Here is a 26,949-nt window from a genome sequence, read left to right on the forward strand (position 1 = left end):
GATATTGATATATCTTATTACTAGTAATGTTGTTAAGAATAACAAACTTGTATTTGATAAGCTTCAAATGGGAAAGCAATGGCCATTGAGTGTCCCTGAGGATGTAAAGTGTTAAGAATAGGGTCATGTGATGAGTCTGTTGTCACTCAGCATACTTGGTGGTCAGAATGGAAAGAAGAGTCAAAGAATAGTCAGAGGCTCCACTAGTGACAGAAGTGCTTCATTACATGGAGACCAGTGCTTTTACTGGTTTTTAGTGCATTACACATGAGTCAAGGAGTTTAGCATCTTCTTTACCCACAATGATAAGGCAGGCAATCATCTGCCAGCTGTTTAATCCACTCTCTTCAACTTACCTGTGTTTATGAGGCCGAGGATACAGAGAGTGATCGACACATTGATCTTGGCCAGTGAATATTCCATCCTGATGGAGGAGAAAAACCCATCCAGGGCAAACTTGCTTGCAGAATAGGGCGCAATAAGTGGACTAGCCATTTTCCCTAAATAATAAGGAAATGGGTTAAGAAGGTGACCCATTTTAGCTTCTTCTGAGATGATCTTTGTTGCATCTGTAGTAGGATTTGTAACCCCTGTGGAGTCCTTTTACCCTCTGAGGCATAGGTTCTCTCTACTCCCTATAGAGATTATCATGCTGTGTTGGATTTCTGAAAGAAAAAAAAAAAGATTTTTAAGGTATCAGAGAAACTTCCCTTGAAGAGTCTGGAGTGAGAGATGGGATGGGCTGAAGGAAAACCTTCACTGAAGAGAGATTGGTTTGATATTAATAGGGATGGTAAATAAGTAGGGCTACAAAACAGCCAGGTGATCTCACAGCTGTTACCTCTGACTCAAGAGAGCTGAGATCCAAGGGTTTAGCAAGAGCTCTCTGCCAATACAGGAACCTGCCATTGATTTACCTTCTATACAAGGGAAATAAAAACCCCTGTTTTTCCTTTTCTCCTTAAAACTACTATTCTTACTTTCACCATCTTGGTTAATTCTCAGTCCAGTTATTGGGAGGACATGTGGACGTATGCCTAATAGGGTAACCTATTCATTATACCCAGTCCAAGAGGAGGGATTAGAAGTGGCCTGAGATCTTAGATTCATTGCTTACCAAAGAGTTATAACAGCCACTTTGATATTGCTGTCTGCTAATTCTACAATAGGAATCATATAAGGATTGATCTCCACTGATTGCCTTTCCTCCTGAGTATCAGTCATATTTCCTATTCTTGTATGTGGAGTAGTTTTGGAATGTATTCTTGATATTGTGAATAATACATTGTAGAATCTCTGGATTCTGTCATATTCCTCCAAAGAGTATTGAGTTTTGGGGTTTATTTTAGGTGGGCATTTAACTTGCCTGAAATCTAGTGTCTCTTGTAGTAAGTTCCAGCTAAAATCTCTGTTGAATTATTTAATCATAATTGGGTTCCTTGGTAACTACACCGCCCATGAGTAATTCAGGGGACAAACAGATTTTGGAAGAGTTTACATATAGGATGTGGTACTCTTCCACTGTGGTTCATTCCTTTCCAGGATATCCCCCTCCACTTTCTGGATGCTACAGGAACCCTAAACTCTTCTTACTAGTTCTTCAAGGTAGTAAGATGGCAGATGTCTATTCCAGATATAGCTTTGATTGTGGCCTGCCTTTAGGCATAAGCTATAAAATTGGGAAACTCGTATAGTATCAGTTCCTCCTTTCAAGTGTCAATAACTCTCCAGTTTCTATCAGCTTTTGCTTTTTCTCTCCAGTGCTTTCAGTGGTTGTTTTCTATATTTTGTCCAAAGTTTGATCTGGGGAAGGCTTATCTATTAGGTACCACTTTGCCATTACTGGAATTGAAAACTCTATAAGTTCTCAAATGAAATTTTTTGCTAAATAAATGAAGAAAGAATGGCTCATTCAGTATGCTGGGAAAGTTGGTTAACTCATTGGAAAAAATTGTTGGTTCCTTGTTCTATATCATATTAAAAAAATTCTAGTTGGAAAAGTATGGCAGATGTTGTTGTCTACCCAATATCCATTTCCCCCTTTTTAATCATCAAATTTGATTTTTTCAGGAGATCAGTGTGTTCAAATAAAAATATTTACTTCCTCAAGATTCCCTCACTTTTTTTTGTGTGTCTATGTGACCTAGTTCTTGCCAATGAGAAATCTAACAAATGGGGCCTCCAGGAAAGATATGGATTTCCTGATAAAATCTATGGATTCTTGTAGCATGCAGTTTTTACATTTTGCCTTCTCCTTTTGCTTTAAATGTACTTCAGATATGATGCCTAGAAATGCAGCAGTCATTTGTGAAATTGAGGAAAAGCTACATACTAAGGATTATAGACCAGAAACATGGAATGAGCTTGGATTCTTAAAGATCTAATAAGTCCACCAAACCAACCCTGAACTTATAACCTGAGAAAAAGGAACCCCCATTTAGTGTTAAGTGATTGTAAGTGGAGTTTTTGTTACATGTGTAGCAGAATGATCTTCTGACTGATAAAAAATAATTTAATCAGGAAAGAAAATAACATAGGTGAATATTTATCAGATCCTTGGTTATGAAAGATCATTCTAACTGCAAAGTAAAAAATATATGTGAAGGTAAAGAATATTTGATAATATAAAATGTAAAACTTCTGTATGTGAAAGCAATAACTGTAATAATATCAGTATAAAGGTAAAGTGCAAATGATAAACTAGAAAACAATTTGGAACATAGCAGACAGACAAAAGCTTAATGTCTTCAATACAAATATCTTCAATTCTTTTTTTTAAGATGCAATTTTATTTATTTATTTACTTATTTATTTTGTGAGATAGGAGAGTGTGGAGGGGGGACAAGGGTGGGGAGGAGGAGAGTGAGAGAGAGAGAGAGAGAGAGAGAGAATGAATCTTAAGCAGACTCCATGCCCAGTGCAGAGCCCAATGCAGGACTTGACCTAATGACCATAAGATCATGACCTGAGCTGAAATCAAGAGTCAGGAGGCTTAACTGACTGAGCCACCCAGGCATCCCAAACTTCAATTCTTAATGTATTAAGTCTTAAAAAAAAAACACAAGCAAATCTTTTTAGGGAACCACTCCAACTCCATTCTCAATCATGAGTTTTGGCTTGGAATGACTCTACGGTCAAGTTCCAGGAATGGGTGTGTGGTACAAGATGTCCATCCAGAGTATCTGATACCACTAGGTTGTTGACTAGTCTAGGACTGGACCAAAGACTCCATCAGTGCTGCAGAACACATTGTTGGTTGTGTAACCAAAATTTAGTTCCTCTTTCTTCCTCCGTAACAGAACCCCAGTTGAGTTCATGTTTCCACCTGTTGTAGAAACTGTTGGCATTCTCTCTATATATCTTTTGCTCTTCTTCTTTAGTAGTGTAATCTGTGATGTGTGTCTGGGCAAATAGTTATCTGGGATAAAGTCCACATTTCTCAGCCCTTTTCAGCCAGATGTTGCCAAATGACTTAAGTGCTGTCCAATGGGTTGTAAACAGAAATGTATCATGTGATTTCTGGGATATATCCTTAAAGAAAGAAATCAGTCCCTTCCTTTCATTCCTTCTTCCTTCCTGGTGCCTGAATCTGGGTATGATGGCTGTGGCTCCAGAACTATCTAGGATCATGAAGTGGAAGCCACATGTTGAGAACAGCAGAGCATTGAGAGAGGAGGGAAACTGGGTGACCATGGAGCCTCCATCCTAGCCCTACCTCCAGGTTACTGCCTACCTCCAAACTTGATTTACCTTTTAACTTATTTAATCTACTGCCATTGTAAGTTTTCTGCATTAGAGATCTGAACCTAATTCTTACTGATAGTCCTTACTTTTATAATGCCCGTGTTCCAAAGGAAAGTTGATACTATTTCTAACTCTAGGGATGGGCTTATATAATTGATTTAATCCAATCTCCTTGCCCATAATTGATACAGGAACAGGCATTTGGCCAATTTTGTACCAATGTGACTTGAGGAGAACTTTGTTGGAGGGTCTGAGAAAATCCTTTATTTTTCTGGGAGAGTTTCTTAAAGTAGCATTTTGTTTCTCTTCTATTGGACATTTTTGTGCTTGGATATGGGGGCTAGAATTCCTACAGCTATCTTACTATCAGCCTGGGGATGAAGTCATACATGAAAGGAAGCAGAGCCAAGAGAATCATGGGGACATTGAACTTGAGCCAAGTCAACTGTGAAGCCCATCCTAAATCTGGACTTCCAATTATGTCAAAAATGTTTCCTATTATTTAAGGTAAAAATAGACCCAAATTATTTCTTAGAGTAGCACAGTAGTTAAAAGTATTAGTTCGAAGTCAGATGACCTGGGTGTGAATCTCAAGTATGCCATTTCTTAGCTGTCATATGTGGGTAACAATACTGCTAAGCTGAAATAATCCATGTAATATGCTTAGCACAAACTCTGGCACATAGAAAGCATTTAGTAAATGCTATTGTTATTAGTATTCATGTTTCAAATTGGTGATAAAAGTAGGAGCTACTCAGAAGACTATGTTGGGATGAATAGCTAACTACTTGGAGAAAAGAAAAGTGCCCTTGGAATAAAAAAATTAAATTATATTAGACAGTATACATGGAAGATGAAATAACAAAATATGGGTCAATGTATGATCTCAATGTATGATCTTAGAAGAGGAGAGGGGCAAAGGGAGAGAGAGAGAGAGAGAGAGGAGAGGATCTTAAGCAGGCTCCATATCCAGTGCAGAGCCTGATTCAGGGCTTGATCCCATGACCCTGAGTTCATGACCTGAGCTGAAATCAAGAGTCAGCCACTCAACTGACTGAGCCACCCAGGTGCCCCAAGAGCTAATTTTTAAAGCATGAAATCAAAGGTATACATTATGAAGGAATATATAAATAGGTTCAAATATATAAACTTGAAAAGGCTTCAGTGTTCTAGAAATGCTCACCATTGACTTCCTATACATATCACCTTCAAAAATATTTTGCCTTCTCTGGGGCACCTGGGTGGCTCAGTAGGTTAAGTGTTGGACTCTTGATTTTGGCTCAGGTCATGATTTCATGGTTCATGAGTTTGAGCCCCGCATTAGGCTCTGTACTCACAGTGAGGAGCCTGCTTGGGATTCTCTTTCTCCTTCTCTCTCTGCCCCTCCCCTGCTCTCTCTCTCTCCAACACACACACAAAAATAAATAAATAAACATTTATGTATTTTTAAAAAGGAAATAGCATTCCTAAATTTATTAAAAAAAAAAAAAGATTTTGCCTTCCTTACCATGGGAGGTCAGGCCAGCGATAGCTAAAATACACAATCACTTGAACATACATTGTGGTCTCTCTCTCAAGAAACTGAAATAAGTGGTGAAAGGATTTTAGTGAGCTGCTGTTGGATTTTGAACTAAAAAGTCATATAAGATTGGGACTGGGGTAGGCATTTCCAGCCATGGAGAAGAATAAGCAAATAGACAAGCAGATATACAAAATAAACACAAAAGTTGGAGCTAAATGGGAACTAATATTTATGTAGCTCCTATGTGCTAAATAATGAGCTAGGCTCAAGGCTCAATAATTGCCTATAGCTGCATGAGTCGGAGAACCAGGAGCCAAATCAGGATTCAAATTTGACTCTAGTGGCCAACATTTTCAAGCAGTAGATGACATTTCTTCAATAGAAGCACTGTTCTTTTTTTAAATTTTATTTTGATCCCAGTCTAGTTAACATATAGTTATAGTAGTTTCAGGTATACAATATAGTGATTCACCCATCCTATACAGCTCTCAGGTAGAAGACACTGTTCTTTATCTGAGTATTTTTTTAGGAGTCATGTGTAGAAATCCAGCCATCCTGAGTTGGTAAAGATTCTCTGCTTGACAATTAAGCCCCCAAATAGGCAAAACTTATGAATAGCAACATTATTTTCACTTCTAAGCTGACAGATGAGGGCACCCATAAGTAGAGAGAGCTAGTCACTACCTGTCCCTTCCTGTTAGTTTCCTAGGGCTGCCATAACAAATTACCACAAACTTGGTGGCTTGAGGCAACAAAAATTTATTCTCTCATGGTTCTGGAAACTATAAGTCCAAAACCAAGGTACCAGCAGGGCCACATTCCCTCTAAAAGTTCAAGTGGAGAATCCTTCCTTGTCTCTGTAAGCTTCTAATGTTTGCCACCAATCTTGGGCATTCCTTGGCTTACAGAGGCATCATTCCATTCTCTGTCTCCATCTTCACATGGGCTTCTCCAGTTTTGTGTGTGTTGTAGTCATTAGAATACTTGCTATTGGATTTAGGTCTACTCCTATAACCTGGGGTAATCTCATCTTGAGATAATTACCTTTATTATGTCTGTAAGGACCTTTTTTTCCAATAAGGTCATATTCACAGTTTCCAGGTCAACATATCAGCCCACTATACCCTTCTTGATAGTAATAAAGATATCAAGTAATAAAGATATTGGCTGTGGCATTTTATGTGTCTGTCCAGGTAGCAACAGGGAAGAAACAAGAGACCATGTGAACTCCCAGTCTGAATTCCTGTAGCAGTAATTTTTCTCTCACTAAGGGCCCTTAGTGTATCCCACTTTCTGTCTTTAATTATGCCTTCGGCTCTGCTCAAAGTACAAAAAAATCCTGAATTGTTTTGCAGGGGAAAAGGAGAGGTTTTGTTGTTGTTGGTGGTACTTTGTTTGTTTGTTCCAGGGAGGGGGGTGAAAGAAGAGAGAAAAGGAAAGAGGAAGGAGAGAGGGAGAGAAGCAACCAGACATGGCAGAAAACTTGATGAAAAATTCACCAGATAGATGCATGGCTTAGAAAAATATTTTTAGGGGCTCCTGGTTAAGTGAATGACTTTGGCTCAGGTCATGTCATGATCTCATGGTTTGTGAGTTCGAGTCCTGTATTGGGCTCTCTGCTGTCAGCACAGAGCCTGCTTCAGATCCTCTGTCTCCCTCTCTCTCTGCCCCTGCCCTGCTCATGTGTGCTTTCTCTCTCTCAAAAATAAGTAAATATTTTAAAAATAAAAATTAAATTAAAAAATATGGGGGCACCTGGGTGGCTCAGTTGGTTAAGCGTCCGACTTCGGCCCAGGTCATGATCTCACAGTTTGTGGATTCGAGCCCCGGGTAGGGCCCTGTGCTGACAGCTAGCTCACAGTCTGGAGGCTGTCTTCTGATTCTGTATCTCCCTCTCTCTCTGACCCTCCCCTGCTCACGCTGTCTCTCTGTCTTAAAAATAAATAAAACATCAAGAAACATCTTTAAAAATTTAAAAATATGTTTAAATGGTGAGGAAAAATACTGAATTATTAGAAAAGGATCAAGACTGGACAAAGACTGTTGAAAAATTGTTAACTTTTATTATGAAAACTATGCATTAGCTACAGTGTAATATAACTACCAATGGGAACTGTCAGTTTCTCAGCTGAAGGCTACATCATTATAACCATATTTATCTCTCAAATTTTGTGAGGTGTCATTGATGTGCAAACCTTTAAACCAGTAGTTCTCAAATTCAAATATGGAGAGACAGGGCACCTGGCTGTCCCAGCTGGTAGAGCATTCAACTCTTGATCTTGGGTGTGAGCCCCACATTGGGTGTAGAGATTACTTAAACATAGTAAAATCTTTTTAAAAAAGATAACAACCAAATATGCAGAGAACCTGCAGATTTGAGTCTACTCTCTCCCCAGAGTCTTCTTAGTCTATATACTGGGATGGAGGGCTATGCTGAAGGGTTCAATAGGAGAGAGGATCTTTATCCATAAACCACACTTATGGTGTGCTTTGAGGGTGGGTGTGGGAGGAGGAAATGCATGATGATATAAGCTCCTTAAACCTGATCTAGGAATTCCCAGAATTGGAATTCCCAATTGGAAGAAATGGGGAGAGGAGGTCTTTGGAAGGAGCTAAAGCAGCTGGGTTGGCTATCATTAAATTATGAGTTACTATGTCTCTTTAAAGCCCAAACTGAAAAAAAAAAAAAAAAGCCCAAACTAGTATGACCTGGTAAAACATGCGTCCCAAATCTAAACTGGATATTTAGATGAAGAAAGATATTGGACTAACTAGGAAACTTCAAACTTTACCCTTAGTAGTAGGTTGTGAACTCTGCTCTGATGAAAGAAGATACAGAAGGGCTAGGAAATTGTGGGAACAGCTTGTACAAAGATGAGAGGTGGGAACAAATTAGTTACAATGAGAAACTAGTAGAACAAGAAAAATAATAACACTAGTTATTATATTTTCTCCTCTTTAGAAGTATAGGCTTATAAGCACTTGTCCAAAACCAATAGAGCCTGATGTGTTATGGAATTCAGAATTTTTTTTTTTTTATTTTGGAGTGGGGAGGAGCAGAGAGATGGGAGGAGGAGCAGAGAGATAGACAGGAGGAGAGAGAATCTCAGGCAAGCTCCACACCATCAGTGCAGAGCCCAGTTCAGGGCTCAAACCCATGAACCGTGAGATCATGACCTGAGCCGAAGTCAAATGCCCAACAAACTGAGCCACCCAGGCATCCCAGGAATTCAGAATTATTTTTGGATTTTAGGAGGTGGTATGGGGCTGATACTGTATATTACATAACACTCCCAGTAGGGTCTGGGGAGGCATGCTATAAGCAAAACATTGTCATTTCTGCACTAAAATATTTGAAAGTTCACATGGAGATAAAGGCTTTAAGTAGCTTTTCTTCAGTTCAAGTTAATTTAAGTACAGAGAATTAATTATTGGGAAAAATCCTTAGTATTCAGAGCTTTCCTCATCCATAGCTTATTGGATTTTGGAGTTGCAGATAAAGGATTTTGTGAACCTGTCTAGGCTCAGTAAAGGAAAGCTGAAACATGTCAAGGAGTAGAAAAAAGAGAATAGAAGCGAGGAAAATCTCCTAGGTTCTCACTATTCCAAAACAACCTTGGCGCATTCATTAAAGTTTGTTTTCTATTCACAGAGCTGTTTTTAAACATTTTCCCATATATCACTCATTTGCTTGTGTGAGGAAACCTCTGCATTCTTTCCTATGGAAAATATATTTCGAAGTTTCAGAAAGCTGAAAACGCAGATTTTTATTTTTTAGAAAGGTTCTGTGATTTTTATTTTGTAGAAAGGTTCTGTGAGGCCGTGGCCAAGATGGAATAAATAATATTTAATGGGATGTTAAAAATTGACTTCTCCTGCTCTAGTTTCAGCTGAAGTTCAAAGACCTAGAGCATAGTAACAGGCCAATGCCTCCATCTTCTGAAGGGAGGTTCCAGATTGCCTGTGTACTTACCCCTCATGTGGCAACACAGATAAGAAAAAAACAAAAACACCCCAAACCAACAATGTGTTTGCAATGTGAAGACTAACTGTCCTGAGGAGAGAAAAGGGCTGAAGGCAAAGAGGCCAGAGGGAATGGAGTAGGGAGGGGAAACAAGCAATATCTCAGCCATCTTCCAAAAAGGAAGGATGAGCCTTCCCCTCATGTCCCTCCTTGTGAGAGGAGCTCCAAGGTTGCCTCATAGAGAGCCTGTCCCTGGGAGTTTGAGGGGCACCAAGGACTGGGGTTGACCCCATCTCAGAGGCTCTGGTTATTATGGGCAAGGCCACCACAGAGCTGGTACAGACTATCATGCACAAGGGAACTCCCTTTAGGAAGCCTGACGTCCGGCCCCCACTCTACTCACCACCCTATGGGTTTTGTCCTGGGGTCTGTCTCTCCTTCCCCAGAGTCATTTCCAGTCCTGCCCAAAGGACAGTCTCAAGTGGTGAGTGTATCCCCCTGTATTTCCACTGTGTTCCCAGGGCCTGAGGGAAATAAATCACACGGCAACTTTTGCACAAATCATAAGAAGGACTAGCAGTGCTCCAGCAGGAGCTTCCAAAGAAACCACAAAAACACCCAACGCAAGAGTCAGATTTGGTCATCCTCCCCGGTCAGAGAGCATGAGCTTTGGACATTTGCTGTGGCCAGAGTTTAGTGGTATATTCGCCAGGTGCCAGCCAAGTAAGACCTTACCTATCCTGAACCTCCCTTCTTCCCCGTGTCCCCTATTTTCTTGTAAACAAGAGGGGCCGGAGGGGGCCTGGTAAGTGAGGAGGAGATGGGGAATGGGAGGAAGAGCTGATCCCATTTCTCTTTCCTACCCAGGAGGTTGATGAGGGGAGAGAAGCTTCAGTTAAATTATTTGTGGCCAGACATTTTAATTGCCAAAGTGAGACCTTTTTCTGAGACTGGAAGCAGCCAGAGAATCTTCTATTATCCTAGAGTGTTGCCATCTGCCCATGATCACATGCAAATTCAGGGATGAGCTAACCCACTGAATGGGTCTGAGGGAAAGAAGAAAGTTGTTTTCTGATTGCAGCCTACGAGATTCACTTGTTCAACTACCAGTTAAAAAATATGCCAGAGTATGAGCTTCACTGAATCAAACGAGCAAGTAAATAAATGTACTAATTTGCATGAAGTGGTCATGAAAGTAAGGGGGTAGAAGCCTGGGTGCTTCTCCTCAAGGTTAAGTTTTGTTTACGGGGGCAGAATGGAGCCATCCCGGCAGAATAGATACATGTCCACTAGATTCCTCTCCTGGCAAGTTTTAGACCACAAGGAAACAGAGCTCTGGTGATCATATTTTCTGAAGCAAAATATGGGACATGGAGTCTGACAAGTAAGAGTGCAGACTTGGTGATGAATGGGACATACTGTTTGCAATTAGCTCTGTCCCAGAAACGCTGGGACTTAGCCACTGTAGAAACAGCAAGATCCAGAGGGCTGGCAGCTAAGCTGTGCGCTGGAGCTTGTTAGCTGAGAAGACGAGGTCAAAAGCAGGCCTCGGTGCTTTTGTTCATCCACTCCACACCCTCCATCCCCAACTGCCCTGCTGAGATTTTGAAATTACAGTATTTCCATTTCAAAGGCAGATTTTAAACTGCTTGAATTGAGAGCTCAGAAGAAAGTGTGCAGGATTGAAAAGCTTCATTTCTGCCTGCCTTCAGACTTTCAGAGTGACCTCGGGCAAATGCACCTCACTTCTACTGAGGGAGCCCCAACTTGGGGTTCACCACGCCCTGATAGCTTTGGGGCTGGAAACTCAACCTAGATCCTGCTCCTTCTATTCAGCTCTTCCTAAAAATATTTCCTTAGGTGGGCCCCTCAGGGTCTAACCTCTTTTGTTGCTTGGCTTGAGTTGGGGTCTAAAGATAAATCCATATTCCTACTCGAGGCTATGGAGAACCTGAGGTATCACTGTAAGTATTAAGACAGCCCACAATCCAGTGGTGATTGAAGCAATGGGAATGGGTGGGAATGCCCAGGGAGAGTGTATTTGACTGAAAAGAGAAGACAGCTCAGGATGGAAAGAATCTTAAGGAAACCAACAGCAAGACGTTGAGGGGGATGAGGAGAACTAAGGTGAGGCACACAGGGCAGCCAGAGGACATGACTCCCAGTGGGGGTGTTTGGCTGAACACTAAAGAGGAATGTATAGTGTTGAAACAGTGCAAAATGCTACAGAGATAAGTAAGATAAAATCTGTTACTAGGTTTTGCAAGATGATTTTGGCAAGAGCTTTCCTGTGCAGGCCATGAAATGTGGCTCCTGGCTGTCCTGAGCATCAGCACGTCTTCCAAGACGAGAACAAAAGAGATTTTAAGAGCCCCCACAGTTGAAGGGTGAGCCCAGCTAGTTCCACCAGCATTACCTAATCACCCACATCCAGCCTAAATAGCTGTATTTGGAAAAGGGAGAATTGTCATTGTCCTATGTGCTCATCCATTGAGGGTCAGGGAAACATTTGGATTCCTGTCACCTTAAGCCACACAAAAGGAGCTTTAAGATTATTTGGAGACTTGCAAGTGTCCACTGGAGTTTGGGAACTAGTTGAATGCATTGTGGGATTAAATATGTTGATTAACAGCAGGCTTCTCAGACACCAAATGTGCAGCCTGTGGAGGGGAGCTGGCCTGGAATCATCTGCCCAGGGATGTTGGGGTGGCCTGGGCTAAGGGGGATGGGCTGATCAAAGAGCCTAGAAGCCGAGAGGAGTGAGCTGTAGGAAGTATTAGCATGTTTCCTGCAGGGGATCTCCAAGGAACCCATGAAATAGCTCCACAAAATCCATCCTCATACATCTTCCAAGTCACTAGACCTCTAAGATGGGGATTTTTTTTCTCTTTTGAAATAATTCCAGACTTATAGAAGAGTTGCAGGAATAGTACAAATGATCTCCCCGACTCTTCCTGAACCATTTGAGAGTAATTTCTGTAATTGAGTTAATTGCTGATCCAGTGTCCGCCCCTGAATATATCAGTGTGCATTTCCCATGTATAGGGACATTCTCGGACATAACCACAATGCAACTATCAAAATGTGGAAAGTCATTTATTGGTTTCCTAGGCCTGCTGTAACAAATCACTACAAGATAGCTGACTTTAGGCAACAGAAATTTATTCTTTCACAGTTCTGCAGACTACAAGTCTGAAATGAAGGTGTTGGAAGGGCCATACTCCCTCTAAAGGCTCTAGAGGAGGAAGGAAGAATCCTCCCTTGCTTCTTTTAGCCTCCAGTGGATTTCAGTATCTCTCATGGCTAGATCACTCCAAATTCTGCCTCTGTCTTCACCCCACTGTCTCCTTCTATGTCTTCTCTTCTGTCTCTTATAAGGACACTCGCCATTGGATTTAGAGCCCACCCAGGTCATCCAGGATGATCTCATCTCAAGATCCTTCACTTATAGCTGCAAATGCACTTTTTCCAAATAACATCACATATACAGGTTCAAGGAGTTAGGACATAAACCTATCTTTTTGAGGATCACCACTCAACCTACTACAATATTTTATAGGATGTTTCTTAAAAAAAAAAAAAAAACTATCTTAACCATTGTTAAGTGTACAGTTCAGTGGTATTAAGTACATTCCTATTGTTGTGCAATCATTATCACCATCCATTTCCAGAGCTCTTTTCATCTTGCAACACTGAAACTCTGTGTCTCTTCACAGTAACTCCTCATTCCCTTCTCTTTCCAGCCCCTGACAAGCACCATCCACTTTCTGTCTCTATGATTGTGATTACTCCAAGTATCTTATGTAAGTGAAATTATATAGTATTTATCTTTTTGTGACTGGTTATTTCACCTCACATAATGTCCTCAGGTTTCAACCATGTGGTAGCCTATATCAGAATTTCTTTTCTTTTTAGGGCTGAATTGTACGTATCTACCACATTTTACTTATTCATGCATCTGCTGATGGACACTTGGGTTACTTCCATGATTTAACTATTATGAATAATGCTTCTATGAACATGAGTGTACAAATGTACTTTTGAGATGTGCTTTCAATTCTTTTGAGTATATACCAAGAAACAGAATTTCTAGATCATATGGTAATTCTATTTTTGATTCTTTTGAAGAGCCTAAATACTAGTTTCCATAGTGGCTGTGCCATTTTACATTCCCACCAACAGGGTTCCAATTTCTCTACATCCTCACCAGATCTTGTTACCTTGTTTTTGTATTGTTTTTGATAATGGCCATCCCAACATTTGTTAGATGATTTCTCATTGTGGTTTGGATCTACATTTCTATGATAATTAGTGATGTTGGACATCTTTTAATTTACCTGTTGGTCATTTTGTATGTCTTCTCTGGAGAAATATCTAGTTAAGTCCTTTGCCTATTTTTGAATCAGGTTGTTCTTCTGTTGTTGAGTAGGATGGTACTTTAAGACTATGTAGATGCTGTGTTTTTTATTAATCTTTTACCCACTAGTTTTGGCATCCATGGATTTCTGGCCAAATTATTACTAATTTTTTTAAAATTATTACTAATTATTTATAATTTCATCACTCCTTCCATTCCTTCCACTTAGCTTTCCACTCTATGGAAATTCTTTCTCCACTCCCCATTACTTCATGTGTTTATTTATATCATCTTGAATTTTTATTGTATCTTTTGGGTTATTACCCATTATTATCATTATTTATTTGAATTGTCTCAGGTTTGGCTAGTGGGAGCCTTTTAAAAGTTTCTATGTCCTAGAACATGTCCCTATTATTCTTTGGGCAGTTTTTAAATTACTGGCACAAGTTCATCTTACAGCACTTCTGACACTGCCCAGGAATCAACCATTTCCCCAAGAATACTGGTTTCCGTTTAGTGGAGAATGATATGTAAAAAACAAGATCTGGGGCACCTGGGTGGCTCAGTTGGTTGAGTGAATGACTTTGGCTCAGGTCATGATCTCATGGTTTATGAGCCCCATGTCATGCACTGTGCTAGCATGTGGAGCCTGCTTGAGATTCTTTCTGTGCTTCTCCCTGTGCCCCCCTCCCCACTCGTGTATTTTCTCTCTCTCTCAAAGTAAAGAAATAAACTTTAAAAAATAGTAAAAATAAAAACCAAGATTGGGAAGCTAAGTGTGCTCCCAGGCCCTCTCAGTAGTTAGAGCTTGGGAACATATGCAGCATATATAGACATACACATGTATATTTCCATATCTATTCATGGATATTAAGAATGATTGGTTCATAGACACCTCCAGGTCCAATCCAATATCACAGGGCTCATTCTAATTTTTTCCTTTTCATGTTTGTAACTCCAGCAGCAAGGCCCTGGCTTCCATTATCCTCAGTATGCATTAGTTATTTGATGAATGCCCCTCAGATGTGATTATTCTTCAGATGTTTCTGAGCCCTCTGTGTGGATGTCCTCCTCATCCCACCTGAGCTCTGGTACTTCATACCAGGGCATATGGGTGAACTTTCACTCCATATTGTTTTGCCCCTTGGCAGTATCCCTTGCAGATGCCCTCATTGCCTCTCTTAGTTCTGATGCTCCATGCCAGGTGCCACATGAACACCCTCCTTGGCCCACTTGAGCTCTGAAACTTGACACCAAGCTACCATTGCTGCCTCTTGTATGGATACCCTCCTCATCTCATCTCATCTCTGTGTTGATATCCTGAGCCAGGCTGCCTGTGCTGCTTCCTGACACAGACCTGTCCCAGCCTGTCCAGGCTTGACAACCTGTGCTGACAGAAGCAGTCTTCAAGGAAGATTATCCAAAGACTATGCAAATGACTCAGACATGTCTACATGTCTATCCTAACTCTGTCCTTCCTGTGGCCTCACTGATTAGACCCGAGTCAATGATTGTGCCTGTAGACTGGTCAAGTCATGAATAACTTGGGGGATGGATTGACTAATAAAATTCAACTGAGCCAATTACACACCTCTTCAGTGAGAAGATTTGGAGTTGGGAAATTGAGAGACCAAGAGTGCTGGCAATGGGGCAGAAGTTAAAAGCATATTGAGAGATGTTAGGCTGAGAAAAGGACAGTGGCAGCCAGGTTGAACTAGGTGCCAAAGGAAGCAAAGGCTAATGGAGAGAGAAGAAAGGGAAGAGATGTGCTGAGCAAAGTTGGTATGGGAGAGCCATGCTATCTCTGGGGGATCCTGGCATGGTCTTATTTCCTGCCAGTGTCTCTGCTATAATTCCCACAAGACCAGCTGTCTACCAGGGATGGGCTAGGACTGATGTATGTCCATTGTGGGCCAGTGATTTGGCACCCCTTCAAAAGAATATTCTTTAAATACTATTTAACTAGAGAGTACAGGGAAAGACTAATTTCCTAATGCTAGAAAAAAGGATTTTTTATATGCACTTAATTAAATGGGAGTTCCGGAACCAGACAACTTCATGGAAGAATATCAAGTATTTTAAAACCCATATAGTAAAACGGACTATGCAATAATTGGATCCTGGCTTTCAGGTGGCTGTGGTGGTTGACGTCAGGCACATGTCAGCTGGCTATTTTTAGTGTTGGTGGCTTTGTTTGCAGATTGAAAAACAAATTAAAAAAAAATCCTACAGTAAATGTTTTTGTACATCCACATGTGACTGGATTGATGATTATATCTTGATAGAGTCCCAACATTATGTTTGCTAAGCAAAATGATGAAAACACTTTTGAGGGTATTGACACATATTGCCAAATTGTTTTAGAGAACATGAAAAATGAAGGACTAGACTTTTAATAATCAGTGGTGGAAACCAGTTAAAATTAATAAAAGAACCATACTCTTCTCACCAGGTGTAAATAAGAGTGTCTAACTCAAATCTACTCTGTGGAGTTAACAAAGTTCTCAACAACTAACAATTTTGCAGGCAAACAAACAAAACAACACTCCACTCCCACCATGGCATTTAGTAGTTTGAATTTGGTAATGCAGTATCTTTAGTCACTTGAATTTGCTTGCTTCCTTGTGAGATTGGACACAATCTCTGTCCCCACTTCCCCCCAAGTCAGCCATCATGAGAGGAGAAATATTTTGCTTCTGGTTACCATATAGAATCCTTCCCTTACTTTTGTTTTAAAAAATTATTCTGATTTTTCTAATTATTCAAATTATTTTCAGCTCATTGTATAAGAAACAGCCCTTAAGTCTATAAAATGAAAGGCAAAAGACCCCTTCTTCAAACATAGTTGGGGTCATACTATATATATTGTTCTCTAAATTACTTTTCTTTTAAAACATTATGATTTTATAGTAGAGTATGTGGAGTATATAGTAGTTCACTATAATTTAGAAATCTGTCGCTAGTGGTAGATATTCAGATTGCTTTCAGTTCTTTAATGACTGTAAACAATGTAAAAATTGTTTACACTGGAATGAGGGCTCCACAGTAATGCACCTGGTCTCCCCTTCCTCATTCCCTCCCGTAACACTGGCATCGGCACAGTGCATGGCTCAGAGTGGACCCTTGATTTATATCGTTTGAAAATGAATGAACGTATTTCAGGAACATTTTTGCAACGTTATATGTAGAATAAATTTCTCAGATGTAAAGTTATGCCCTCTCTCCCTACCCATTCCTCATCTTGAAATACCTTAAGTGGACTTCTACTTATTGAAATCAATACTTATTTCAACAGGAATTCTCCTTGGGTCAAGCCCAACTGTCTCAGGCTATATATTCACACTGTGCCAAATTCACTTTTCACTTTATTGGTTTTATATTTAGCTGTGTTTCAAAGATATGACTTTGCCAACGTTTGCAACAAGAAGCTGCAGATAAAACCAATTATGTGTCTTTCTTATTAGAAAGGTTTTGCTAACAAACTGAGGACTGATGGGTGTGGGGGTGAGGGGAAGGGGGGTGATGGGCATGGAGGAGGGCACTTGTGGGGATGAGCACTGGGTGTTATATGGAAACCAACTTGACAATAAACTATTAAAAATAAAAAGAAAAGTTTTGCTAATATCTCAATGGGCAGGAGTATGGGAAAACAATTCACAGAATAGAAAATATAAATATCCTATAAACACATGAAAATGAAATGAATTCATTAATTACCTGACTTTTATTAAATATTCACTACATACCAAATGCTATTATAGGAAATAAGGATTTTTAAAAAAATTTTTTTAATGTTTTTTATTTATTTCTAGGAGAGAGAGAGAGAGAGAGAGACAGCGTGAGCAGAGGAGGGTCAGAGAGACAGAGAGTCACAGACTCTGAGACAGGCTCCAGGCTCTGAGCTGGCAGTCGGCACAGAGCCCGACGCGGGGCTCGAACCCACGAACCGCGAGATCATGACCTGAGCGAAAGTCGGACGCTTAACCGACTAAGCCACCCGGGCGCCCCATATAGGAAATAAGGATTTAATGGTAACCAAAAATAGGATACTACGGCTTTCAAAGAGACAAGAACCTCACGTCCCATTTCACAAATAAACAAAGATATTAAAATTTTAACTATGAAGCACCTTTTTCTTTTATCTACAAAAACTGTCAGTTGCTGAAAACTTTATGAACTCTGCAGACTAAGTGTGAGAGGAACACTCATATCTGTACATGGGGCGTGAGGATATAAATCCTTTTTATATTTGTATATTTGAAAAGTATAGTCTTTTATTTTCCATTTTATCTAAGACAGTTTGGAAATATAGCGATAATTTTAAGAACGTTTCCATTATTTCACCCAGTAAATCTAGTACTAAGAATTTATCTAGGAAATAATCATCAGCTTAGCGACAGATTAACATATAAGACATTTATTGCAGGATTTTTAAAAATATTTATTTTGAGAGAAAGAGAGAGATGATGTGCATGCATGGGGAAGGGGCAGAGCGAGAGAGAGGGAGAGAGAGAGAATCCCAAACAGGATCCATGCTGTCAGTGCAGAGACCAATGTGGGCTCCATGTCAAAACCATGAGATCATGACCATGAGACATGAGATCATGATCTAAGCCAAAATCAAGAGTCAGAGGCTTAACTGACTGAGCCACCAAGAGGCCCTGCAGGATTTTTTAAATAGCAAAACACTGGAAGTAACCTAAATATCTGGGAATAGGAAAATAATTGTCCTATATCTCTTATCTATTTATATCTGGAAAGAAGTTCTCCAAAATATTGGCATGATTATGGATGACTTACTTTCAGTTTTATACTTTTCTTCATTTTTCAGATTTTCACAATGTGGGTATATAATTTTTAAAATCATAGAATCATTTAAGAAAGTTATTGGACCATTGCTCTTTTCATTATTTTGTGCTTTCAATTTACAGTCTTTTATTTACAAAACCAGTCTTTTATGAGAAATTTGTGTCAGGTACTATTTGTTTCCTGCAGTATCTCCTTCTTTGGACTATAACCTTATCTAAATACTGACCTTATTCTTTTGTTGTTGTTAAGAAAATTCAAGAGGCAAATGCACAGCATCTAGGTGGAGTCTAATTTTGGCATTTTAAAATATTCTTTTTGTTTTTTGGGCTTATCGAAGTATAGTGGACACATAATGTTACATTAGTTTCAGGTGTACAACATAGTGATTTGACAAGTTTTATCTTCTTCTTTTCTTAAGACCTAGTTTTCTACTTGTATATTTCCAAATAGAGTATATTTGTTCTAAGCCTTCACAAACTCCTTGGTAAGTAAATGTAGACATAAGTGATGGTAGAACCCTATTTTCACCAGGAAAAGCACTTGAACAAAATCAATAGTCTAGCAGAATTAAGGAGCCATGAGTCCTTAAGCTCCCCCCAGCCTTTCAAGGGGGAAAGTTGGAGCAATGGTTGTCATGGATAGCATTATATTGTTCTTATGTACTAAATTGTTACTGTCCTTGGTAGGGAGTCATCTCTCTCCCTTCAAATCTCCACTTGCTCCTCTTGCGGGGCTGGTACAACAATGAACCTGAAGATGAGTCCAGCAGGTTCTCTCAGCCCTTCATGTTTGTCTAAACACAATCTCTTGAATTGAGGCAACAATGACTCCTGAAATTTTTATGTCCAGGTTGTTTGGCCTTCTTCCAGACCTTGTAGATGATGTATCTATACACATACACACCTCATCTCCCACTGTCTCACCCCATTCACCTCAAAACAGTGCAAATGTACAGCAGCACCCACCTCCTGCTCACGTAAACACCTCTATTCACACATATAAACACTTCCACTTACCTTGGAAAGTGTGGTTCCTGAAAATGATTTCTGAGGTAATTGGATTTAAAGGTAAAGATTCGTCTTAGGAAAATATAAAACAATTGGGTGAGAGATAAATCACCCCTTCCTATTCTAGTTCCTAGGCCCCTTTGCATCCTAGACATTGACCTTGGCCCTTCTCTGCCTGTTGCACCCCATACATTGAGGCATTGTCTAGGGCCTTTCAGGATAAAGTAGGTATACAGAACTGAAGGCAGGGATGAGATTAGCATCTGTATATTCTTGTCTTGATGCAAAACACCATTATGGGTGTTCCAAATCCTGTTAGTTGATATGTGTAGTTGAGAAACCTGGATTCCCCTCGCCAACTCCCCCCCCCCCCCCCCCCCCCCCCCCCCACTTTGTAAGGTTGAATTCTTGAAACAGGGTTGGACCACACAGGCAGCCCTTAACCAACAAACAGGTTAAGGTCCAACAAGTGACTTCATACATTGGTTTGAGTTTTCCCACAAAAGCATTGTCTTATGAGGTATTTGCCACTGGCTATTCATCTCATAATATGCCTGAAATACTACACATCTACATAAAAAAATATATGAAGCAATGCTGGAAGTGAATAAACCAGAAAAGGAATACGTTTGAATAAGACTTAAAAAAAATAGATACAGAAAGCTGATCTTTTTAAAAGAGGATTTACTTGGAGAATCATGAATAGGTAACTGGAGACACTTATGGAGCTCTCAGTGAGAGGTCTGAGCGTTCAGAGTTTATTAGCAGAGTTCTCTTATTCCTTTAGTTTTTCATTTTGAATATTTAAAGAAACTCAGTCTTTTATTATGTCTAGTTGCACTTCAAAATATGTCTTACATTTTTCTTGATACAGAAGAATCAGTATCCCTATACTTATCCTGGCCCAGTGTGCTTAGCATTTGTATTATAACTGTTGCTAGTAGTATTTGTATCACCAATAGAGTCAAAAAACAGAGAGAGGGAGGAAGTAGAATTTTCAAGGTAATTTTCCAAAATGTAGTAGATTAGAGGAAGAGGGAATGTTTAAAGGGCTCTGGTGATAGCTGAAGAGGACTTCATGTGAAGTGAGATTCCTAAGAGGAGGAAGAAGAAGCAGAGGATCACAGAATTTGTCTATGATAAAGGAAGGGCAGAGAAGCAGCATTAGAAATTGGATTCTGGCTGTCATGCATGTAACAGATGTGATGGACCATAGTTACAGAGTTCGCAGAGCCAATGGGCATGAAAATGGAATGACATTTACTTTTTGAAAACTGAACCTAAGTCCAGAAGACCCATTTTGACTAATGGCAGATAAACTTTTTCCAGATGTTTTCAAATGTTCTTTGCTCAAACCAGTGATTTCTTTTCCAGTTGCACTGGAGTATTAATATATCTGTCTCAGTTTGTTTCACAAATACCATCTAGGCATTCTCTTCCCATTCTTTCACTTGCTCCACTGTCTCCTGCATTGCTGCCTGATGGAAGGGGTTTTGTGTTCATGACAGATGTTGAATCTAGAGAGATGGAATCTGGAGTGTGTGTATGGTATGCAGTAGTCACATGGGGTGGCCTGGAGGGAATACCGTCTTCTAGTCTTGTATGCATCTTAGCATGAATGATGTGGGAGACACTGTTAGTTGTTTATCAACATCAGTGTCTTTTATAGAATTAGAACCCCTGGTTTTCAGTTAGACACAAATCCACTTTGAGTAAAGACCACAATTGCAGCCAGCTGTGGCAGAAGAGAAGTATACAATTTTCTTAAAAAACTTTTTTTAATGTTTATTTATTTTTGGAGAGAGAGACACACAAACAGAGTGCGAGTGAGGGAGGGGCAGAGAGAGAGGGAGACACAGAATCTGAAGCAAGCTCCAGGCTATGAGCTCTCAGCACAGAGCCTGATGTGAGACTCAAACTCATAAACCTCGAGATCATGACCTGAGCCGGAGTCAGATGCTCACCTGACTGAGCCACCCAGGAGCCCTGAAGTATACAAATTTCAGGTTGTATTCTTCTTTTTCCATTTTCTCTACCTAGAATTCTGATGTGATAGTGAACCATCCTGGATGTACAGGTGAGGATAACACCCCAGGGATGGTGGTTCTGAGATAGAGAGGTTCATGGACAACTCTGTGGGGGCAGAACTACCATATCAGCCTTGGACTGCTTACTCCAGGCTATTTTATGAGAGACAAATAAATTTTGATTTGTGTAAACCAGTGTCAATTTGGGTGTTTATTATAGTAGCTCAACTTATACCCAAAGTAGCATGTGGTAGAAGGAGGGGAGACTAATCATGTAATAACTAGATATTATATATATGTAGAAACTTGATCAGTAGGTGCCCCAAATGGTGTTGAATGGTGAGTAGATGTGGGCTGTAAGGAAATTCCCAGAGGCAGCAATGCTGTCTTGATGCTAAAGCACATTTAAAGCTGAAGTTTTAAGAATGTATTAAAAGTATAGGATTTCTATGTATTGCAGTACCTGGAAATGCATTGGAGATAAAGCACTTGTTTATCACTGTAATTCAATAAAGGACTTAATGTATTCCCTGGAAGGAATGATTAAAAATACATCCCAATACTCTTTGGCTGACCTTAGGATCAATTTGAGGATTAGCATCCCATGTTTATGGGATTTATTTTAAGGAGGAAGGATTAATGAACATATTGCTGATATTTAAAAAAACATAGCATAAGAAAGAAAACTTCTTCAGTTAGAGAGAGAAAGCAAAGTGTTTGTAATTTGCACATTCACAGACATGCTTCAAAGCAAACAGGCTGAACTTTTTGGGCTACACAAACAGCAGACATGAAGGATAGTAGTTCAACTAGATTTCCACCTCTGAGTTCACAAACATTATGAAGCGACATTTGGTAGGTATGGAAGATGTGTGGAAGCAGAGGTTATCAGACTTTCATCTTGCCCTTGGGCTTCTTACGATAATTTTTACTCCTTCTGAGAACATTAAGACATTCTGTACTTTATAGAAAGTTAAATTTCTCTAGCCAAAGATCAAGAACATTCTTTGCCTAGAGTGGATATATTATTTAATCAACTAAAATCATTGAAGCCACCTACACCATGACTGATGTGAGGGTTTTGGCCAATGCCCTAAGATGGATTGGGGATGTGCCCAGCACCCTCCCACTCAGTATGCATCCGGAAGCTCTCCCTTCCTTTCAGCCTGGAGAGAGGCTGTGTCTGGGGAGGGATGGGGAGTCTGTGTTGTCTGGGAAGCACAGGGATGCATATCAATCACTCTGTTTGGCGGGTAGCACAGACACACTGCCCTTTTATCCCATCACTATGCAGGCCTTTCCTGTCCAGGAAATAGAATTCTTTACAACATAGATCGTGTTCTTAGTTACAGTAATAGCTAGTAATAGTTTGTGAAATATTTAAGAATTTACAAAGTCTTCAGGTTATTTGTTTTTTTGTTATTTGTTTTTACAGGAACCACTTTTAAATGGCTCATTTTAACCCTGGTGTTTGCACCTTCCAGTCACATCCTTCTAACTAATCTACAAGTACGTGTGGGACTTCTTTCCTGGACCCATGAGAAAATGGGCCTATGAATCCCTCAAGCTGGAAACTCTCTAGCTTTTTTTGGTGATCACTTCTGATACTGCCACCATCCAAAGCATCAAGGACCTTTTTTGATCACTGTTCTCTTCATGAATATTTCTCTGTACACACTCTCTCCCTACCCTGTTGGTTGTTTAAATAGAACTTTTAAGTTAGTAAGTTCTGATTTAGGAGACTATCCCCAATGTAGGCTGATCTGTTAATAATATGATGTGCTTGTTTCTGTTCTTTATTTCATTAGGCTTAGCTTAACCCACTTATCAGACAACTGTATGTTGAAATATTTCACTTCTCAGTTCTACTTTTGTATCAACGGACTTTATCAACCTACAGCTCTTGGTCATGGAAGAAGCAAGATCACGTTTATCCATCATGACTAAGTCTCTCCCTTGGTCTTGGAATGGGCTATTCCTCCACCATCTCCTGATGCCCCTTTAGAGTTTCATTTCTAGATCATAAACTACCAAGCTTCTCATGGGCACCCCACATTACTGCTCTTTCTCTGTCACTTCCAGGGATCTTGTAGACCATCTACCTTGAACAACCGCTCGTTTCTTGTGGCCCAACTTGTTCTTTAACAGTGTCCCTTTTCCTCAGCATGTGTGCATCTCATTGAGTTTACACACCCAAGCCTCATATTCATATGTCTGCCTGTTCATGTATAGGGGCAAGCTGTTAATCAGCTTTGGCTTAATATCACTGTGCGTATTTGTTTATTTATTTATTTTTAATTTTTTTCCCCACTGTGAACATTGAAAATTCTAGTTTATATTGTATTACTTTTCTGCATGGAAACTGATAAAAATTTACATTCACTGCAAAGCCCCTAGCACCCTCCCTGGTCCTTCTACTCTTACCTTCCATCGTGGTCCCTGCCCCACTCACCAGCCTTCGAAGAAACGACAACAATGCTTCCATTGCTCTGCTTCAGCATGGGCAAGGCTGTAGCACTCAGGACCACATAACTGAGGAAGTTGACTTCCATGCTTCTGCGCACGAGGTGGATATCACCACTAAACAGATTCATAGAAGTGTAGGTGATGTGGTTGAGAATAAGCATGTCTAGTCCCCCTGCAAGAAATGGCTGTATTGAGAGAAACTGTCTGGGGTGATACCTTTCCTCTCAAGCTCCTCCCTCCCTAAGGCTCCCTGGGCACCCTTAGAGCAAAGTCCAAAGGAGGAAGGAGGAGAGCAGCCTCACCCATGAGCTTTCCAGCTTTGGTAACAAATTGCTCTGCGAAGGTCATATTCTCCATAGAGCCAGCAATGTAGTGTGCTGAGGCTGCTCCAAGCTCCAGGCAATGGGATACTATCTGCAGGGACACAGCAGCAATAGTGTCAGTCTTGGCTGTAGAGCTTGGGGGCAATCTCTGAAGTAATGGGGTTTAAGTGAGAAGTTGCTCACAAACCTGTTTTGATAAGAAATGGTAGGGATATGTGTGTGTGAGCATGAGTTCAGCGGATGTGTGTATGTTGCTAAATGCAACCTGACACGATGTTTGTCTTAGGGTGTAAGTAAGTAAATCATCCTTGTGCTGGGGTTTAAGTTCATGGCTTGTACTTGTGAGTTTCTGTAAATAGATGTATCTGACTGCATTATCGGTATGGATGCTTTTTTCCATGTGGGTAGCCCTAGGTGTGTGAATCTTTGTAGCCTTAGGTTTGTGAGTCTGAGTATATGAGAAAACATGTGTCTGAGAGTCTACATGGGGATGAGAATGTGAATTCATGAGTAGGTACTGGAATTTTGGTATCTGAGCACATATCTGTATATCTGTGATTCATTCCATTTGTAAATGTGGGTGAAGAGGCATGTCTATGAGCATGTATTGTCCAAGAACTTTGTGTCTATATATGTGTGCATGGGAATAAATACTTAAATGCATTATCTTTATATTCCTGTGTGTGTGTGTGTGTGTGTGTGTGTGTGTGTGTGTGTGTTCACATCTATGTGTTGGCATGAGTATGTGTCAGCTTCTGTGTGTTGGCATGTGTATGTGAGTATATATAACACATCTGGACATGAGAGGGAACATGTGTCTGTGAGCACAGAACCTCACCTTCTTTAGAGTTTCTTTAGATCTTGCTGTCACCACCACATGGGCTCCCATTTTTGCCAGATGATAGGCCATCTGTTCTCCAATCCCCTTGCTGGCCCCTGTGACAATCACTTTCTTTCCTTGGAGCATCTCTGTGAAACCAAAAGGAAATGAGGACCATTCCCAACTTGGCAGCAATATTCCTTCCTCTCTGGATGTGGGCAGCCTTATCTCAGTGTCTAAAGGTTATGAGCCCAGATCAAATTTTCTCAAAATGTGTAAATCAGTGAAGGAACAGTTTCATAAACATGCTATGAAATGGAGGTTTAACTTGATTGCTTAAAACAAGCCTTCTTGCTGTCCTTTCTAAAAATGTTCATAGAGGTTTCAGCTAAAACACTGGAGTTCCAGACATTTATGGACTCATCCAATTTTGCTCAATCAAAATAAAACCCAAAAAGTCATCAAAACACATGTGCTCATAGAGATTCCAGGGATTTTCCCTCACTTCTATTTAGTCACCAACTCCAGAGTCCTGTCTTGCCTCCCACTTATCAGTCTCTCCTTGAAGCCCAATTATCTGCCTGTGTTGTAAATTTTGGAATTACCCTCATTTTTGTAGGGAATCTGAAATTGCTTTCCATTAAGGGTGCCAAATAAAGAATAGACTATTTGGCAATCTGTTGGCTACATGATTACCCCTCCCCATACTGCTATTACCCATAGCCCATGTCTGGAAGACACAGAAATACAGTCCCACCCCAGGGTTCCTCTTGTTCAGCAACTTTGGGGATCAAGGACTCATCTGTATCCTCAGAAACACTCCAGCCACCCCTGTGTTGTTTTTTTTAAATCTATTCCTCCAAAATTAGATACATTGGTACTTACCTGGTCTGAATTCCTCATTTGCAGAATAGTAGTAGTAGGCCAAGAAGATCCCCAGAATGGGGGGGAGATACTTTTTCATAAAAGCCATCAGACACAGAGCTGGCCCGAGGAGCCCTGTAGGACACACAGAGAGAACCTACAGAGCTTTCTACAACCTCCTAGTTAGGCAGCAGCCTCTGAATTGTGACATCAGGGACGGGGGAGGCTGGAGTAGTCTCAGGCAGTGCTAGCCAATTTCCCTGTCAGAGCGCAATTGGCTTTGGGTGGGATCCCATTCGTCCCTGGCAGCCTGTGTGGTGGATTTCATAATGGACAATGTTTACTCCATTTCATTGAGCAAGAAGAGACTTCCAGATGGCCAAGCTCATGACTGTACAGGACTGAATTCCTGAACATCCCTACCCAGAGCCCATCTTCCTCTTAACACCATTTATACCAAGAATCAACAGCCTTTCAAAAGTGGTACGTCAAAAGCAGAGAGAAAGTGTGTGCGGGGCTTCTGGGGAAATGTGAGTAATAGCAAAGAGAGCCAAATTCAAGCCAAATCTCACTCTTGGCCCCACCTCCCAGTCGGAAGCAATTAAAAATAGCAGCACAAAACAGAAAAATAAGCTTAAGAAAAAAAAGAAGTGCATATCTTGGGGAGGGGGAGGGAAGCAAACAAGCCCTATAAGCCCCACACTCAAGTTCAATGAACAAGTATTACAACATCAAAGGGGAATGCAAGCCAGCCAGAACCCAGATGGCGGGAAACCCAAGACCAGTTCAAGACTCTCTCTCAGGCAAGTGCAATGGAACGTACACTTATTACTTTAACAGCAAATAAAGAAGAAATAATGAGTGCCAAAAAAAAAAAAAAAGGCACTAAGTTATTAAACTGGGTCTTGTAAATGCTATAGAGGCACAAGAACCATGAAGATGCAAAGATGAGGAGATCTGGTCCAGAAGCAGAGGAACTAGCATTGTTGAAGCAAAATTCGCCCCCAAGACTCACATCCGGCCTAAGACGGATCTAGTAACAATCA

General features: G+C 40.4%; 1 protein-coding gene across 1 annotated transcript in view; it reads right to left on the reverse strand.

Annotated features, from left to right (window-relative positions):
• Nucleotides 1–26,136, reverse strand: part of HSD11B1 (hydroxysteroid 11-beta dehydrogenase 1) — a 28,706-nt gene extending 2,570 nt beyond the window's left edge. The window contains exons 1-5 of the mRNA XM_039230094.1: nt 25,925–26,136; nt 25,058–25,188; nt 24,199–24,310; nt 23,883–24,068; nt 357–500 (exon numbers count right to left, since the gene is read on the reverse strand). Coding sequence (XP_039086025.1) covers nt 357–500; nt 23,883–24,068; nt 24,199–24,310; nt 25,058–25,188; nt 25,925–26,012 — 661 coding nt within the window. The 5' untranslated portion in view covers nt 26,013–26,136. The remainder of the gene's footprint in view (nt 1–356; nt 501–23,882; nt 24,069–24,198; nt 24,311–25,057; nt 25,189–25,924) is intronic.
• Nucleotides 26,137–26,949: the final 813 nt, after the last annotated feature.

The sequence above is a fragment of the Hyaena hyaena genome, unplaced genomic scaffold (assembly GCF_003009895.1).
Source record: "Hyaena hyaena isolate Hyena2069 unplaced genomic scaffold, ASM300989v1 scaffold_43, whole genome shotgun sequence".
Taxonomy (NCBI): domain Eukaryota; kingdom Metazoa; phylum Chordata; class Mammalia; order Carnivora; family Hyaenidae; genus Hyaena; species Hyaena hyaena.